This window comes from Periplaneta americana, chromosome 2 (genome assembly GCF_040183065.1).
Source record: "Periplaneta americana isolate PAMFEO1 chromosome 2, P.americana_PAMFEO1_priV1, whole genome shotgun sequence".
In the NCBI taxonomy this organism is placed as follows: Eukaryota; Metazoa; Arthropoda; class Insecta; order Blattodea; family Blattidae; genus Periplaneta; species Periplaneta americana.
Genome location: NC_091118.1, coordinates 29,016,159 through 29,033,824, shown reverse-complemented (window position 1 = coordinate 29,033,824; position 17,666 = coordinate 29,016,159). Strand labels below are relative to the sequence as shown.

The window sequence follows — 17,666 nt, the reverse complement described above, 5'->3', positions numbered from 1 at the left end:
CTATCAGTCTCCCACCTCATAAACTGAACGTGATATTGCCAGACTAGCAAAGATTGGCAAGGTTTACACTGATCAATGTGGATTTTATTTTAGTAGGTTATTTTACGATGCTTTATCAACAGCTTAGGTTATTTAGCGTCTGAATGAAATGAAGGTGATAATGCCAGGGAAATGATTCTGGGGTCCAACACCGAAAGTTACCCAGCATTTGCTCATGTTGGGTTGAGGGAAAACACCGAAAAAAAAAAAAAAAAACCTCAACCAGGTAACTTGCCCTGACCGGGAATCGAATCCAGGCCACCTGGTTTCGCGGCTAGACGTGCTAACCATTACTCCACAGGCGTGGGCTATCACATGTGGAGATAATAGTAACATAGAAAATGCCATCTCTCACTTCTGACGTGTTGCTCACCTCTTGGCAAAAGCCTCGTAGCCCTCGCTGTCCTCAGCTGGCTCCTTGTTCTTGTAGTAGTGAAGCCCCACATTCTTGGGATCCAATTTGGATGCCCAGACCAGCGCCAAGTCCAGCACACCTTCGTAGAACTGACTGGCAGTGAACCACTGACACATCATCTGCAAGTTCACCTGGGGCGCCACACTCTTGCACAGCTGCAGAGAGAACAGTTCACAACTGGATTACAACACAGTGAATCTCTCCACTCCTAATCTGCCTTTAAATCTCTTCCTCTCCCTCTCCCTCTCTTTCTGATACACATTCCTCCCTCTCCTTCCTATTTCTCTTTATCCCTCTCTTCCTCTAACTCTCGCATACTTCTACTACCTTCTATCTCTCTTCACTTCTTTCTGTCTTTCTTACCCACCTTCCTGCCTTTCTTACTCCTCGTTGACTCCTCCCCATCTCACTTTTCCTCTTTTTGTCTCTCTTCTCCCCTCCCTTCCTTCTCTCTTACATTCCCCCTGTCTTTCTTCCTCCTCTCCTGGGCTCTCTTCCTACTGCCTTAGTCACATTCTAATTCTTGTTCCCTTTCGTTTTGTTCTTCTCCTCCTCTCTCATTTTCTTCCTTCCCTCTCTCTCTGTCTCTCTTCTCCCCTCTACCCCTATTCCCTCCTCTTTTCTCATGCTCTCTTTCTCTGGTCTTTTCCTCTATTTCATGTGTTATAAGCCAAGGCTCTCAAACATCCGAGACGAACTCTGGGTCTGAAGACATTTGCTTAGCTGTGATGCCTTAACATTCACATTAGTGATCAATAATGCTATGCAAGAGGTCGAATAGTTATGTGAAGTTTAATTTAACGTACCCACCATTGCGAGGTAAGGGAAAACAAACCCAACATATATAGCAATAGCAAACAACAATAACAAATATATTATTTTAATGTACCGAAGTACATATGATATTTCCATGCAGATATTCTGCGTCATCATACGATGAAAGAGTAATGGAACAGAGAAAAATTCTCTCCGGCGCCGGGATTTGAACCCGGGTTTTCAGCTCTACGTGCTGATGCTTTATCCACTAAGCCACACCGGATACAACCCCGACGCTGGTTAGAATCGTCTCAGATTAAGCTCCAACTCTTGGGTTCCCTCTAGTGGCCGCCCTCTGCACTACGTCATAGATGTCTATGAACGCAGGACCGAAGTCCACACATGTGCTGAGGTGCACTCGATATGAGTGACTAGTTGGCCGGGATCCTACGGAATAAGCGCAGTCTTAAATCACGAAGTGATTTACGCATATCATATATATTATTTTAATGTACCGAAGTACATATGATATTTCCATGCAGATATTCTGCGTCATCATACGATGAAAGAGTAATGGAACGGAGAAAAATTCTCTCCAGCGCCGGGATTTGAACCCGGGTTTTCAGCTCTACGTGCTGATGCTTTATCCACTAAGCCACACCGGATACAACCCCGACGCCGGTTAGAATCGTCTCAGATTAAGCTCCAACTCTTGGGTTCCCTCTAGTGGCCTCCGTTGGATCCCGGCCAACTAGTCACTCATATCGAGTGCACCTCAGCACATGTGTGGACTTCGGTCCTGCGTTCATAGACATCTATGACGTAGTGCAGAGGGCGGCCACTAGAGGGAACCCAAGAGTTGGAACTTAATCTGAGACGATTCTAAACGGCATCGGGGTTGTATCCGGTGTGGCTTAGTGGATAAAGCATCAGCACGTAGAGCTGAAAACCCGAGTTCAAATCCCGGCGCCGGAGAGAATTTTTCTCCGTTCCATTACTCCATAACAAAACTAAAACTCTAGGTAAGAAAATGGGAACTGAAGTATTCTTGTTAACATCATATAAAACTAGGGAGCAGAAAATAATAAATTGTGGTAAGTATAGAAAAGCACTATGTAAGTCAATAATGTAATGTTTTAATAGAAGTTTGCTATCATTCTTTTTTAATTTATATATAATTTACTATTTTTCAAACATTCAGAAATTTCTGTTTTTCTAGAATTCAGAATCCTTGTGGTCTGCCAATGTTATTGGTCTGACGTTTTTCAAATAAAAATATATATATACCTGAAGCGCTGCTCGAAGTTTGGCTTCTCTTTCTTCTGGATTCTTTATATTTTTTGCACTCAATAGCATTTCATTTGCCTACAAACAGGACACAGATGTGAGAATGAATTCAAACACACTACAGTAACAACTATAAGACACATGCAGAAGGTTTCAGTGACTTTATTATAAACTTTTATGGTTGGTAGAGAAGAATAATATGAATAATTTTCATATAGGAACTTTTGTATGGAAATTCCTTTTGGGAGTTATAAACCTTGGTATATGTAGTAAGTGTAGCTAGCTAGCAACGAAATGAAGACAAATAAATAAATAACAAATAAGTTAAATAATTAATTAATATTAACTATGACATGCTGAAGACTTGTGATATCTCTTCATCTTCATCATTTTGTCTTAAATTAGCAAACAAGTGAAAATCTGTTATATTAGCACACAATTGCTCAAATAAATACACTGAGCCAAATATAGAAAGTAAACATCTTGCAAATCAATCCAATTAGGGAAAGCTTTCTCTAATAAAGATTTGTATAAATCAAGTTCTACATTACAACAAATTACGGTGACACCTAATTAATCAATGGTGCCTAATTAATATCGTTTTATACTTGTATTAGTTATAACTGTAGAAAATCCACAACTTCTGTTGAATTGAATGACAGAGGGTGGCTAAAAAGGAATAATTGCATAATTCTTTCTCTAGAGATTCAAGTTTTAAAAATTCCTCATGAAAGGCTTCTTAAGGGAACCATGTAGTGATTAGGGGTCAAAAATCCGATTTTTTATTTTGTGTTTTAAAATAAATTACAAAACTGGTCTTTAAAACAATATAAATATTGTGGAGGGTATTTCTGCAGATAAGCCTTTTAAATGACCTCTTTAAATTTGGCGGTGCATGTAATTCATACATTCTTTTTTTTTTATACAGTTTTCCATAAGTTGACATTTTCAAACTTAAGTGCATTTTTCTCTGAAATTACTGAATCAATTTACATGAAATTTTTACAGTGTTTTCTGCAGCCTGTTTTCTACATTGTAGACCTACGGTTTTAAGAATGTCACACACATAACACGAGAAAAAAATGTATATGCATTGAAAAAATTGTAAAAAATTTTAAACAAAATTCAATATTTTTTTCTGTTTCACTGGGGGTGAAATATTTAACTAAATTTTGCTTTGGAATTTACAATACACAATACTGGATAACTTAAAAAAATACAAGGTATATGAGTGAAGATAGTAGCAAGTAATGTGCACCTGAAGAATGAGGTACACCTAGCAAAGTTGGAAAACAGGTTATCAGTTAGGGCCTTTCTTTTGCACTTGGATTCGAAACTAATTAGTTGTCTTTTATACCACTGAATTCAGAATGATTGATTGCATAAACCTGGAAATTTTTATTCCTTTCTGAGCACTAGAAGCCTAGAAATATTGAACTAAACTTTTGTATTGAAATTTTTTAATCGCACAGTATCACTACCCAGTTCCCTTAAAGTTGTGCAATCATTTGTTTATGTCAGGGATACAGAACTGGCGAGAGAGGGGTGGAAAGCATGGGGAAAGAGTTGGTTTCCCGTCCACAGTCCACCGGTATTGAATGACGTATCTGTGACCCGTATACAATCACATAACACAAACATTGAATACAAATCCCCTCCCCTATACCAAGTCAATGACGCGGGGGTGGAAGGAAGAGATGAGTGACGCATTCCAATGAGTGACGTAACACCACAATTGGCGCCCACTTCTGCAAGCCTGGTTTATGTCGATGGTAGATTTGCATGTATGTATGTATGTATGTATGTACACAAAAAATATTCATCCAATTTCTTGCAGAACTGGTACAGAGAAGCAGTAATTTAAATCAGAATGTAATTCCATGATGTAGTGATCCACTCTCATCTCATATACTGCATGTATAACGTATGTAAAACCAAACAATAATACCAAAAGTAAATAAAACAGACAAATAGTATGGCATATCTTACCTTCGAACAGGCGGCATCTTCATTTCTGTATAAATTGGGGCACACTTCCCGTAACTTAGCACTGATTGCATCCACAGATGCATTATCATTCAAATATCTAAAAACAAGAAAAGTAGGTACATTGTGAAACTTTCAAATGTAGAAATAATTAAAACAAATCACTATATCCTTTTTACACATTTCATAAAAATTCATTTGTTTATGATGCTGAAGTAGTGTAATGTCGAGGAGATCTCAAAAACGATATTTTAAAACATCTAAATCTTTCCCTTTGTACTTCATATAACAAAGAAAAAAGACTGGTTTCTAATAATTTCTAAAAATTCCAAGTATTTTTTATAAAGACCTTCCTGAATTCTGTTCAATTCCAATTCTGTAAGGAGAAATCTATTACTCCTGGTGTTAGCATTACAGGAAATGATTACTAATAGAATTTAATTGTGAGGTATGTTGCTCAATTTTGTTTGGAGCCCCACTTCTACTTCCCTTCTGCAGAAAGAACGGCTATACTTTTTATTACATTTATGGGATCAATGTCCTCCTCAGCTTAGCTTGAAGTCACATAATTATCTTGGATCTACTGCCACAAAGGCTATTACTTAGTAATGAGCAACTTCCCATGAAACTCACCTATTAATAAGACTGCTGATAAGGGAGGAGCACAGATCATGGCCTTCGAGGATAATATTCCTGAAGCTCATTTGCTGGAGCTGATTTTGAAAATCCTGTAAAAATTAATATAAAACGCAAGGTTCACTTGATATACATATGAATTAGTATGCAGAGTGGAAGGTAAGTTATGTATCTTCTTTTTTAGTTATGAGGCCTTCACATGAAACCAAAAAAAAAAAAAAAATCTCTAGCAATATTTTGTTCCTTTTGATAATGTTTCATCTTATTCAATTTACAATACACTATACAGTAATCCAATCCATAAGAAGTACCGGTTCACACCTATGGAGTAACTGTTAGTGTGTCTGGCCGTAAAACCAGGTGGCCCAATTTCCGGTTGGGGCAAGTTACCTGGCTAAGATTTTACAGGGTTTTCCCTCAACCCAATATGAGCAAACGCTGGGTAACTTTCGGTGCTGGACTCCGGATTCATTTCACCAGTATTATCACCATATCATTCAGACATTAAATAACCTTACATGTTGATAAAGCGTCGTAAAATAACCTACTAAAATAAAAAAAAAGAAGTAACATTTCAGAGTAACTCTATTCGAAACAATTGTTTGCACAATTTGTTATTTAATGATGCTGTATCAACTACTATATCAAAGTCGTTGTAAGTACATACCAAACAGCTTTGTTTAATGTTGCAGCGAGAGATTCAACGTTGCGACAATAACCACTACATAACAGCTGACGAGTCTTACATACCAATTTTGATGCTTGACTATTTGATGCTATTTCTTTATGCAAAGGATTCCGCAAAGAATTCTGACTCTGTAAGTTACTGTACCATTTTCTGAACTTATTTTTTGCAATGTTTCACAGCAGATCTACGAATTATTTACAAAACTAACACACAAATTTTGGACAGTGGGTGGAAACCCTCTGCATGAGGCAGGGAGTAGCAGCGTAGTGACTCTGCCCTCATGACCTACAGATCCTCCGACCCAGAAGGTAGCACCTGTTAAGGGTCCCATCCACAGGATTACGTGGGAGGCGAATGCAGCTCCTTAGACATAGTGAAGGCAATCGTCTAAGGCAGCGTTCTCAAAGTGTGAGTCGCGACCCCCTGGGGAGTCATGTGAAGTGCTCAGGGGGGTCGCGAGATATTTACAAAATAAAACAAAACACCTTCTTAACATATATCTATTTTGTATTTAGAAACATAAACATAATGTTAAGCATAAAACCAATGATTGTTTCAGTAGTTGTATAGTTGTATGTTATTATCAACATGCTTGGACAACTGCCCATGACTGATCTAAAGGAACGGTCACACGTCGCTACTTTTACTGCGCTACTTTTGTACTGCAGCTGCAAAAGTTGCGTGTCGTGTTCACACGTAAGCCAAAAGTAGCGCGCTGCACGCTACTTTTCGTGCTGCGCAACCCGAGTGCTGCAAAAGTTGCAACTGGAGGTTGCGAGTCTGTTCACACACAAGGCGCTACTTTTGCAGCCGCAGTCATGCTGCAGGTTTCCATCTCCATGTTGACTTCTCAATATACATTTTGTGGTTATGTTCGCATTATTAAGAAACTCATGCGAAAGCTTACTTATCTATTATTTGCTTTTCTGTCCTAACTAGTATTCAGCAATTGGCATTATTTTTACTACAAAGCTTTCAAAACGCCTATATACTTAAATGATAACCAACAGTATATTCACGTAATCAATGTTGGCAACCCTCCTGTTTGAAACCACGTACGGAAAATTAAAAAAAATGAATTATATTGTCAGCAAATATGCTTAGATTGTGTTGTGTATTTAATAACTGTTATAAATAATTTATTTTCATCACATCTAAAGGTACGGTCACACATCGCTACTTTTGCAGCGCAACTTTTGTACTGCAGCTGCGTGTCGTGTTCACACATAAGCCAAAAGTAGCGCGCTGCATGCTACTTTTCGTGCTGCGCAACCCGAGTGCAGCAGAAGTTGCAACTGGAGGTTGCGAGTCTGTTCACACACAAGGCACTACTTTTGCAGCCGCAATCATGCTGCAGGTTTCCATCTCCGTGTTGACTTTTCAATATACATTTTGTGGTTATGTCTGCATTATTAAGAAACTCATGCGAAAGCTTCCTTATCTATTATTTTTTTTTTTCTGTACTAACTAGTATTCAGAAACTGGCATTATTTTTACTATAAAGCTTTTAAAAACGCCTATATACTTAAATGATAACCAACAACATATTCACATAATCAATGTTGGCAACCTTCCTGTTTGAAACCACGATACGGAAAATTAAAAAAAATGAATTATATCGTCAGCAAATATGCTTCGACTGTGTTGTGTATTTAATAACTGTTACAAATAATTTATTTTCATCACATCTAACATTAAAATATATCCAAACAATAAAAGTATCATTGGCACATTTGGGTGGCAACACTGGTTGCAACAGTAGCAAAAGTTTCAACAAAACCGATATCAAAAATGCTGCGGCTGCAACCCTGAGAACCCTGTTCACACGTCGCTACTTCTAAGCTGCGTGCAGCATGAAAAAGGAGTGAGCAGCAGGTTCGGCAGCCGCTACTTTTCGAGTTGCACCGTTGTTCACACGTCGCAGTACGAGAGTTGCGCAGTTTTTTGTACTGTAGCGCTGCAAAAGTAGCAACGTGTGACCGTACCTTAAAGTCATCATTGAATATAACAATAAGAAGCTACATCACTTTAATACCTTGCTGAGCACGCTGGCAATCACGTGGAACTGGTGCTCACACAGGATCCGCCACATCCCCAGCACCTCACATGTGTGAGCTACGAATGCTTTCAAGGCATCAAGAGAATGCTTCTCCTCCATCTGGGCCTCTTGCTCCAGGTTCCGCTGTGATGTCCGGTGAGTGGCCGGCGTCTCAAAGGAATCTTGGGCAGTTCTGCGTAGCATAGTGTTCTGCAGCTGTATGTTCCTACCGGCAAAATCACACATCCTGTAACTCATCCCCCTTACTGTGACACTGTCTATATCAGTCATGTCAAAAGATGCCCATAGGCGCAAGCGCGCGCTTTAGAACCCAGGAGAGCCTGAGCGCTTTACAGCGGAAAGGAAAGAAACAGACGAAAGAGGTGGTATATGCAGCTTGGTCGAGCTATATACAGGGACGGCCAGCACTGATTCAATGGATAAAGGGAAGAGAAATTATTAAAACTGTATCCATATTATTTTTAGATTAATCTGACCCCCTCTCGTGGGTGAGGGGCCTTAAACTTGTTGTTTAAGCTAACAAGTAACAAAGAGGTACCCACATAAGCTGCATTAACACCAACGCAGTCCCACTATATTTTTCACTGTTTATATTCATGGAGTCCCTCAGTGTAAAATTTTCCGGAGGTAAAATAGTCCCTCAATCGGATCTCCGGGCAGGGACTGCACTGAGAGATGCCAAGAATCGAACTAAAGTACTTACAGTAGAACCTCTATTATCCGTGGTAATGAAGGGGATGGACTAAACGATTAGTCGAAAAAATCGGATAATCCGCATCATAAAAGATTTTCGTAAATTTAGTGAATAATGCTTACACTTTCGTAATTTCCTCTAAGGTCTTGTATTGAAGACGCTAGGTACTGGATCAGAAGTTCACCTATAAATGTGGTTGTTAACAATGGGATTTTAGGAAACAAGAAAATTTCTTGTAATGGTTATCTGTGGAAAGAGGAATAGTGGAGGTCACATATTGTAGATTCCCATAATCTATATACGTCATCCTTGATTTTTATTAAATTGCACAAATTTGTGACTCCAATCTCGTATTCTGAGATGAGCCAAAGTTTCTCATTTCCCCAAACTACTCGGTTATTTGTACTTTTTTATAGTTAGCACAACACGATTTCTTTTGATACTCGTGGAAGTCATTTTATAATAAATAGAAGTTACACAGAACGACAACTCGAACAGTAGACCATACTGTGTAAGGGCAAAGTTTTGTAATAACCCTCTCTAGAAAAAATAACTTGCTAATATAGGCCTAATGTACAGTAGCATACTCCATATATAGGTGCCTATACGAAAAAAGCAAGAGAAAGACAGTCAGATAATCCAGTAATCGGTTAATAGGGTGGCGGATAATCGAGATTTTACTGTATTTGGAACACCAAAAGTCACACCGTCCAGTCAATCAGAGCCAAATTTAATATTGAAAAGAACCATATAATGAGACAAAGAGGCAAATGTAATACCAGAAGCAAAATTCGTTCTCTGTAATATAAAAAATGAGGCTAAAAAGAATAAATTCCATGTCTCATTGGGTAGTACATTTAAAGACCTCACCTTTGGCTACTAGCAACAGGCATCTATAATGAACACCGATCAAAATACCCCTCATTTCTCGTGAAAAACAACAACTGACTAGACTACAGTGGACTATAGTGGACTTTATGTCGTCAGCAAACAGCTGGACACATTAAGAAGATTGATTAGATTAATCTGAGAAGTATAAGTGCATTATAAGAATGTAAATTTTAATTTTAATGCTCATTTTTCACGAGTTTGCTTTTTTATTCAAAAGGAATATTTTCTCAACCTTTCTACAGAAAAGTGAAATTTTCAGATATATTTAGTAGCCTTACAGGTACTGAAACAATGTTTTAGTAAATCTAATCTATCATAAATACGTATTACTAAAGATAGTGTATTGAAAATTTTGAAAATATTCGCATGGAAAATGTTTGTAAGGAAATGAATTAACAAAGCAACTACTGTTACATCATAAATAAAAGATATGTGCCCATATGTTGTAAAAACGTCAGCTCTATAGCTTCAGCAGATTTCGAGAAAATAATTTAATATTCTGCTGATAGGAAATTACGCACCAATATCACCTTAAAAGCATAATGGGATAAGAGTTTTGTTATGTACAGTTAAAACATATACAGCATCTAGGTAACTTTGCTTTGTACTACAATATTTTTTTGATTAGTTTACTGATTATTTTTATAAGGCTAAAGATACCATCAATATCAATTCCAACTTACCATGTCATACTCAATGTCTTTCTTTCGGATATCACTTTCTTTATGAATGATGTGTTTCATTCACTTAGTACAGTATAGTTGTACTACTATAGAATTTATGTGAATATTCCTTCTTAACTCTTTATTATGTTATTAACGTTTAAAACACAACAGCAATATTAAGAAATTGGTGTTAGTACTTTCGTTTTGCAGACAATATAGATAATATCAAATAGAAAGAAGCCATATAAAAATAACGACATAAAATTTCATGTTCCGTTTGAAGCTTGTACACCATTGTTTTCTTAATCCAACAGGCTGCTTATTCATATACTGTACATAATCCTTCCTCATTCCATATCTTGTGCTTGATGCCCGTGCACAATGTCAAGGTCAGAAAAATGCGCTTGCTTTGACATCACTGGTCTATATCATTCTATAACTTACACAGAAACACAAAACATTACAATCTCTGCCCTGTTACTTCTTAGTACGAGGGATGTTCCAAAATTAATGTGTACCTACAGAGAAGGTGAAAAATTCCATCTCTTCAATGTACTAATGCCAACACCATACATCTCAGTGAGCACAACAAAGACAAAGAGCGATTGTCGTGGATGGCTGCTACATCCATCACTAAAAGTATGACTGGTTCTTGCAAAGGGCAGGAATTAGCAGATGAACAGGAATCCAACTTCATGTAGACATGGTGAGGGAGGGGGAATCATGTGGTGGTGAGACAGCAGCGTTGCCAAGTCATTTATTCTTCAAAAAATTTGTATTTCACATGAATCGAAATGCATTTACTTTTACATTAGTCGAGATTTAAAATAAAAAAAATAATAATTTAAAATCAATTTTTACCATAAATCCGGGTTTCATAGCAAACACAATAACATTAAATCGAATATAAAAATACATTAATCATATGTAATAATTATGGGAACTGTGAAATTTCAATGTTAAATGCGGAAAAAATATTATATGAAGATCACCTAAAAATCGGGGTTCTACTGTATTAGTACTGTATCATCTTGTAAGATCCAAATTGCTGCCGCATTAAGAAATAAGGGCTGGATAGTAGAAGAAGAAATCTCCTGTCTAGCTGAAAATGGGTCAACGAGACGAGTAGATATTTTAGCGTACAATGCTGACACTAAACAGGGCATCATTGTGGACCCCACGATACGTTTTGAAGTAGAAAGTCATCAGTCAGCCGAGGTCCACCTTGAGAAGAAGTCGATCTATGAGCCTACAGTCAACTATTTCAAGCTGAAATATGCCTTAATTCACATTGAGGTATTCAACTTGCTCATAGGTGCTCGAGGGACTACACCAGCTTTTTTCGAAGAATTTCGACGGCAGTTTGCTCTGAGGGACGACATTGTGATAATTGTGTTAAAAAAATCCTGCCAAATTCTAATTAATCACATGGTGCCACATTAATAGCAATTGTAATTTTTCACGCCCTTTTCTTTGTTTCCCTTCTTTAAAATTTAATATCTATGTTTACATATGTATATTAATTTTTTTTGAGGATATACTGAGTCCGTAAGGGCTACCCTCAATGGGGGGCAGTTTAATATTATTATTATTTATAAAACTTAGCAAAATCAATAAGCTAAGAAATTGCTTAACAAGGGAAAAAATTGTCCACAATATTTCAGGAAATTTTCATCAACACTGTCAACTGATGTAGACAACTGACAAGACATTGAAAATAAAGGCAAATGCAATACCAAGGTATCACTAGAAAATATTCATACCATTTCTACTTCTAGATACTAGAAGCAACCTTAAATGGAGTAGTGAGATGAACCATGTACAACTCAAAGTGTAAACTTTAGATGGATGGCGAGTTTCAGAACTCTGTTTTAGGTAATCTGCAAAATGTCGCAAGCTTTCATTTTACATCCACACACTTAATGTGTGCCTGCAACTACCACCATTTCCTTCCCTCCTGTAGACAAAATTGACAAAAACATAGTGTGATACTGGATCTCCAGTTTTACCTCCCTCTCTAAGGAGGCAGCACTTTTGAATTCTGTCTGTGAACATAGATGTATTTGAGGTCTCAGATCAAACCCCACAATTCAGTGTCAGTTTTAATAAAATATTCAATTTTCACATTGTAACTTCCTCTTGTTTGACAGCAATAGCAGAGGAGACTAAATGTTTCGTAAGTACATGCTACATACACTTTATGGATCATCATGGAGGAAATACTTAAGATGTTGCGCAATTTAGGGAAAATCTCAATCATCATCATCATCATCATCATCATCATCATCATCATCATCATCACATCATAATCATCATCGTCATCAATATTGTTGTTGTTTAGTCAACTGTCCGAACACAGGTTTGAACCTCACAAGTAATACCAAGATAATACCATTTATGAGGCAACTAGGCCAGAAGATAATGGGGTAGGATTATCAATATTATTACTGTTTTAATTGGTTATTATATTATGCTTTATCAACTGCTATGGTTATCTAGTATCTGAATGAGATGAAGGTGATAATGCTGGCGAAATGAGTCTGAAGTCCAATGCCAAAAGGTTACCCAGCATTTGCTCTTAATAAGTTGAGGGAAAATCCCAGAAAAAACTTTAACCAGGTAACTGTCCACCACTGTGGAGTAATGGTCAGCACACCTGGCTATGAAACGAGAGGGCCCGGGTTCGACTCCTGGTCGGGACAAGTTATCTGGTTGGGTTTTTTCCGGGGTTTTCTCTCAACCAATTGAAGCAGAATTGCTGGGTAACTTTCGGCATTGCACCTCGGACTCATTTCGCCATCATTAATTCACATATCATCATCATCCACACAATAGCCCGGATTAAGATCACGGTGCTGCATGCTGTACTTGTACCAGAGCACGGCCGTTCAGCTACCCAATCATTCACAGAATAGGAGTGGTAAGCACGTAAGTCTCAAGCTGCAGTGTAAGCCTTTGGGTCCCTCCTCCTTATAAAAGACAAAAAGAAACAGGTAACTTGTCACAACCAGGATTTGAACCCGGATCCCCTCGTTTCATGGTCATACATGTTACCTGTTACTCCACAATGGCGGACTAATATTATTACTACTAATATTTATTATTATTATTATTATTATTATTATTATTATTATTATTATTATTATTATTATTATTATTATTGTTGCTGTTAACTATACTGTTATTTATTATTATTATTATTATTATTATTATTATTATTATTATTATTATTATTAGTCTCTTTCTCTTTTATAGCTGCAAACCTTTTAATAAGGAGCTTTTCATGGCGTGAGAAATAATTTTATGGCAGAAAAGACTAGGTAGAATTATGTTAGAGGACGCAAGACCTGTCTTGTGACCTTATCATGTATCATGGCTATATCATCAAATGGTATGGAGAAGGAAAATAGGTTTTAGTCTGAAATGAACTTCCGTGTTGGTAGATGCATGTAATATTAATCATAATTAAACAAACTCTCTGATAGCTCATTCTTTCCCCTCTCGCAAAGCTCATATGCTAGGTCTCGCCTCCTTATCTGTAGTCTTACACGTTTGTTTAACTCTTTGTCTGTATGTCAAGTATGATAAATCGCGGGTGCTCGTGTAAAGGGGGTTAAGTATGAATTCGGTAAACTGGAATAAGTACAGATTTGAACTATCCACAATTATTTTTCTCTTGTGTTAAAGGGGTTATGTCATTCTTCCATCTATGATGCAGTTAAAGTGCTCCATATTTTGTGACAAAAGGATTCTGTTTAGTACCAAAAGAGTGAAGTTTACATACCTTACAATTTGACTTAACCCCCTTTACACGAGCACCCACGAAATTACTTTTACTTACGTGATACCAGCAATAGACAATTGTGTGTTTTTCTCCAAGAAGTTCCGCAGAGCTTGCAAATGCCCCAGCACCCACACACAGTCTTGTCTTGATATAGTACTGCATAACTGAAAAACGAATTAATTGTATTCAAAGCGGATGTGCTCTCTTTTATGTTATTTGTACAACAATAGTCAGGGAGATTGTGTTGATGCTGAAAACAATTTTGGGTGAAACTGGAGACAATAAAAACACATTAATTCTGACCTCAATACAAATTATCTTAAGAAATAATTATTTTATTACTGAGAAAGCATTAATGGCTACGTGTTCAGAAAAAGTCAATGATGTATTGAGCCACACAATGCTTTGTAACTTAGTCCCTGGTACCTATCTAAGAACCGATTTATGTAGAAGTCTAAAATTAACATTACACTTACATTTACATAGGTTAGGTTAAAGGCCTCCTGCACGTCAGCCTAAAAGGCTTATTGTGCATCCCCAATGGAATGGACACTAGCATTGTCTTCCAAAATCTGTTCCTTGGACTAGCAACAGTATTTTGGCTCCAACATTAGTGTCTTCATCATCATCACCATACAAGGATTAAGCCATAGGCTCATTCCGTTTCATGAAAGCTAGAATTGTTAAAATTGTTCAGACCATCTTCTGTGTGGGCGTCCAATATTTCTCTTTCCATGAGGTCTATAATTTAACAACAGTTTTGGAAATCTTTCTTCTGGCATTCTATCAATATGTTGTTTCCAGGCGTTCCTATAATTAACTATTCGATCAGTGAGTTTGAAAATATTTAATTCTTTTCTTATATCTTCATTTCGTTTTTTTTCTAGTAGAGTATATCCTACTATATTTCTTAGAAATCTCATCTCTATTGCTTCCAATCTTTGTTCTTGTCTCTTACTCATCGTCTAACATTCCGATCCATACATTAATATTTTTTATCCAATGCCACCAGGTTGTCTTTCGACATTTCTGGTCTTCTCTCCTGGCCATGGCTTAGTTGTAACCCACTTCTGAGGTTGGGGCGCCTGGAAGGCGGAGTTACATTACCCCGATGATGTGATAGGATGATTATGATAATGTGGTGCCAGGAGAGGTCTTAAATCTAAACTTAACCTAAATTCCAGACCATACACGATCCCCTTCAAGGAAAAATTCCTGTGCTCTAACCGGGAATCAAACCCGGGACCTCATGAACTATAGCCAGAAGCTCTGACCACTAGACCATGAGGCTGGTCATACATTAATAATAGGAACAGCCATTACTTTATAAAATTTCATTTTTGTTTCTTTCCTCGTGTTTTTAAGGGTTCTTTTAATAGTGCTACACATCAGATTAAATTTATTTATTTAATATAGGATAAGTTAAAGCCTAAATATTTAAAACTATTCACTTGCTCTAAAATTGTATTATCAATTACTATTTTTGCTCTTAAGGAATCATGTCCTTTAAATGCTAAAATTTTAGTTTTATTCTTTGATATTTTAAAATTATAATTGGCACTTATTTCTTCCAATGTAAAAATGGCTCTTTGTAAATCATCTTCAGAACTGGAAATCACTACTTGATCATCGGCAAATAATATTGTATCTAACAATGTATTATTTATTTTGAAATGTTTATTTAAACTGATCTGCCATTTTAAAATGACTTCGTCTATATATAAATTAAATAAAGAAGGTGACAGAGGACACCCTTGTCTGACACCACGATTTATTACTATCTTTTTTTTGCTCTTTTGATTTAAAACCCATTTCAATTACAATTTTATTGTCTACATATAAACTTTTAATAGCCGTGATCAAATGTTGTGCAATACCTTTATTTCTCATTATATCCCATAATTTTCTTCTATTTACCATATCAAAAGCTTTTTCATAATCTATAAATCCTATATATGTTGTCCATTCCTAAATCTTCCCTTGTTATGGAAAGGAAAAATCTTTTACTTTCTAGGAATGGACAGTCAAACAGGATGTGTGAGGCAGTCTCCTCCTCCTGTTTGCACATTCGACAGATGGATTCCTCTTTACACAGTCCCACTGTGCGTAGGTGTTTCCTGAAGTGACCATGACCAGTAATTAACTACGCTTCTCATTCCTATTCTGTTCAATTCTGTCACATTTGGCCCATGTAACAAAAAACTACTGCCAGGACCTGTGCTTAATTATGTACAACCCAGGTTCTACTTTCTGTTGTTAATTATTACTAGGGCTAGGATTTTGATGAAATTGCATCTTTTTTCTAGTAAGCCAAAAACGTAGCTGCTTTAGTATTTATATGTTATGTGATAAACTGAATGTTTTAAGACATATTTGTTAGGGCATTTTTTGCCTGTTTCAACTCATAAAAGCATTTTTTGTTTTATTTGGTCATTTTTAGGCATTTTCATTTAATTTTGGCCATAAATCTCCATTAATGTAAAATATTGTTTATTTCCTTTGATATTTTCTTTACATATTTTGTCCAATAATACCAATTATTTTGCACAATATTTTAATCTTTTTTCTACACAAATATTGCCATTTTAATGTAGTATACCACATGTAATGGATCAGTCCAACCACCCCTTCAATATAGACTGCTCTAATTCTGGATAAGAGTGGCCTTGTGAAAGACTACATGGAAACTAAAAGTAAAGTAAATCCATGGCACTACAGCCCATGAAGGGCTAAGATCGACCAGCTGACTGCTGACCTCACGTTCACATGCCGACGCAGAGGTGAACGATCATACATGGAAACTATCAGGTAAAATAATTAATTAAAGTGTACTACTTAGAAAAAATTATGTAAAATTTAATTTAATTACTAGTCTAAATACGTTGTTGTTGTTTTCTAATGCCAGACATTTGACAATAAAGTCATTTGACCTCTTGCACTCCAATATTAAGCAGTACAAAACCTCTTTTCCTACTAAGCCAATTATGTAAGATCAATTTTTAGGGCATTTTTGAAAGATTTTTAGGTCATAAATGCATTGTTTTTAGGACATTTTTTCATGATTTATAGGTCATCAAAATCCTAGCCCTAATTATTATAAATACATCTTATTCTATCTAAGAATGAAATTTCTCCAAATTTTAGGCAAAAACATTAAAACATTTTTCTTTTCTGTAAAAATGACAAAATTTCCCCATAAAAGAGAAACTTACATAGATACACCATCACTGTCACAAACTCACAATCATTTGCTTGGTAGTAAGTTATTGTGAATAAAGTACAGTAGTTTACTTACAAATTGGACCTTATCCAACGTAGCTCTGCTGACCACTCTGAGGTTCCAGACGGGCCGCACTATTCGTCCAACATAGAGGTAAAGTCCGTTGTGTCGATATGAATATTGCATGCATCCTGTGCCCATGGCATTGTCAGTGGTGCTCATGGACAGGTTCTGCTGTGGACTGGTGGCACCATGGGCTTGTGAATAGGGAGTGGACACAATTGCTGGATTGAAGGCTGGAACAAAATGACATGATCTTTCAGAAATTATTACTACAGAGTGCCCTGTGATCTTTTAGCTAGGTTCGATCCCGGCCAGGTCGATGGCATTTAAGTGTGCTTAAATGCGACAGGCTCATGTCAGTAGATTTACTGGCATGTAAAAGAACTCCTGCGGGACAAAATTCTGGCACATCCGGCGACGCTGATATAACCTCTGTAGTTGCGAGCGTCGTTAAATAAAACATAACATTTAACATCCTTTAGC

General features: G+C 36.8%; 1 protein-coding gene across 1 annotated transcript in view; it reads right to left on the bottom strand.

Annotated features, from left to right (window-relative positions):
- Nup154 (nuclear pore complex protein Nup154) overlaps positions 1-17,666 on the bottom strand; it is a 58,451-nt gene that overhangs the window by 15,579 nt on the left and 25,206 nt on the right. The window contains exons 11-17 of the mRNA XM_069813311.1: positions 17,196-17,416; positions 13,958-14,064; positions 7,843-8,071; positions 5,117-5,211; positions 4,487-4,583; positions 2,498-2,575; positions 413-609 (exon numbers count right to left, since the gene is read on the bottom strand). Of these exons, the coding sequence (XP_069669412.1) occupies positions 413-609; positions 2,498-2,575; positions 4,487-4,583; positions 5,117-5,211; positions 7,843-8,071; positions 13,958-14,064; positions 17,196-17,416 (1,024 nt within the window). The remainder of the gene's footprint in view (positions 1-412; positions 610-2,497; positions 2,576-4,486; positions 4,584-5,116; positions 5,212-7,842; positions 8,072-13,957; positions 14,065-17,195; positions 17,417-17,666) is intronic.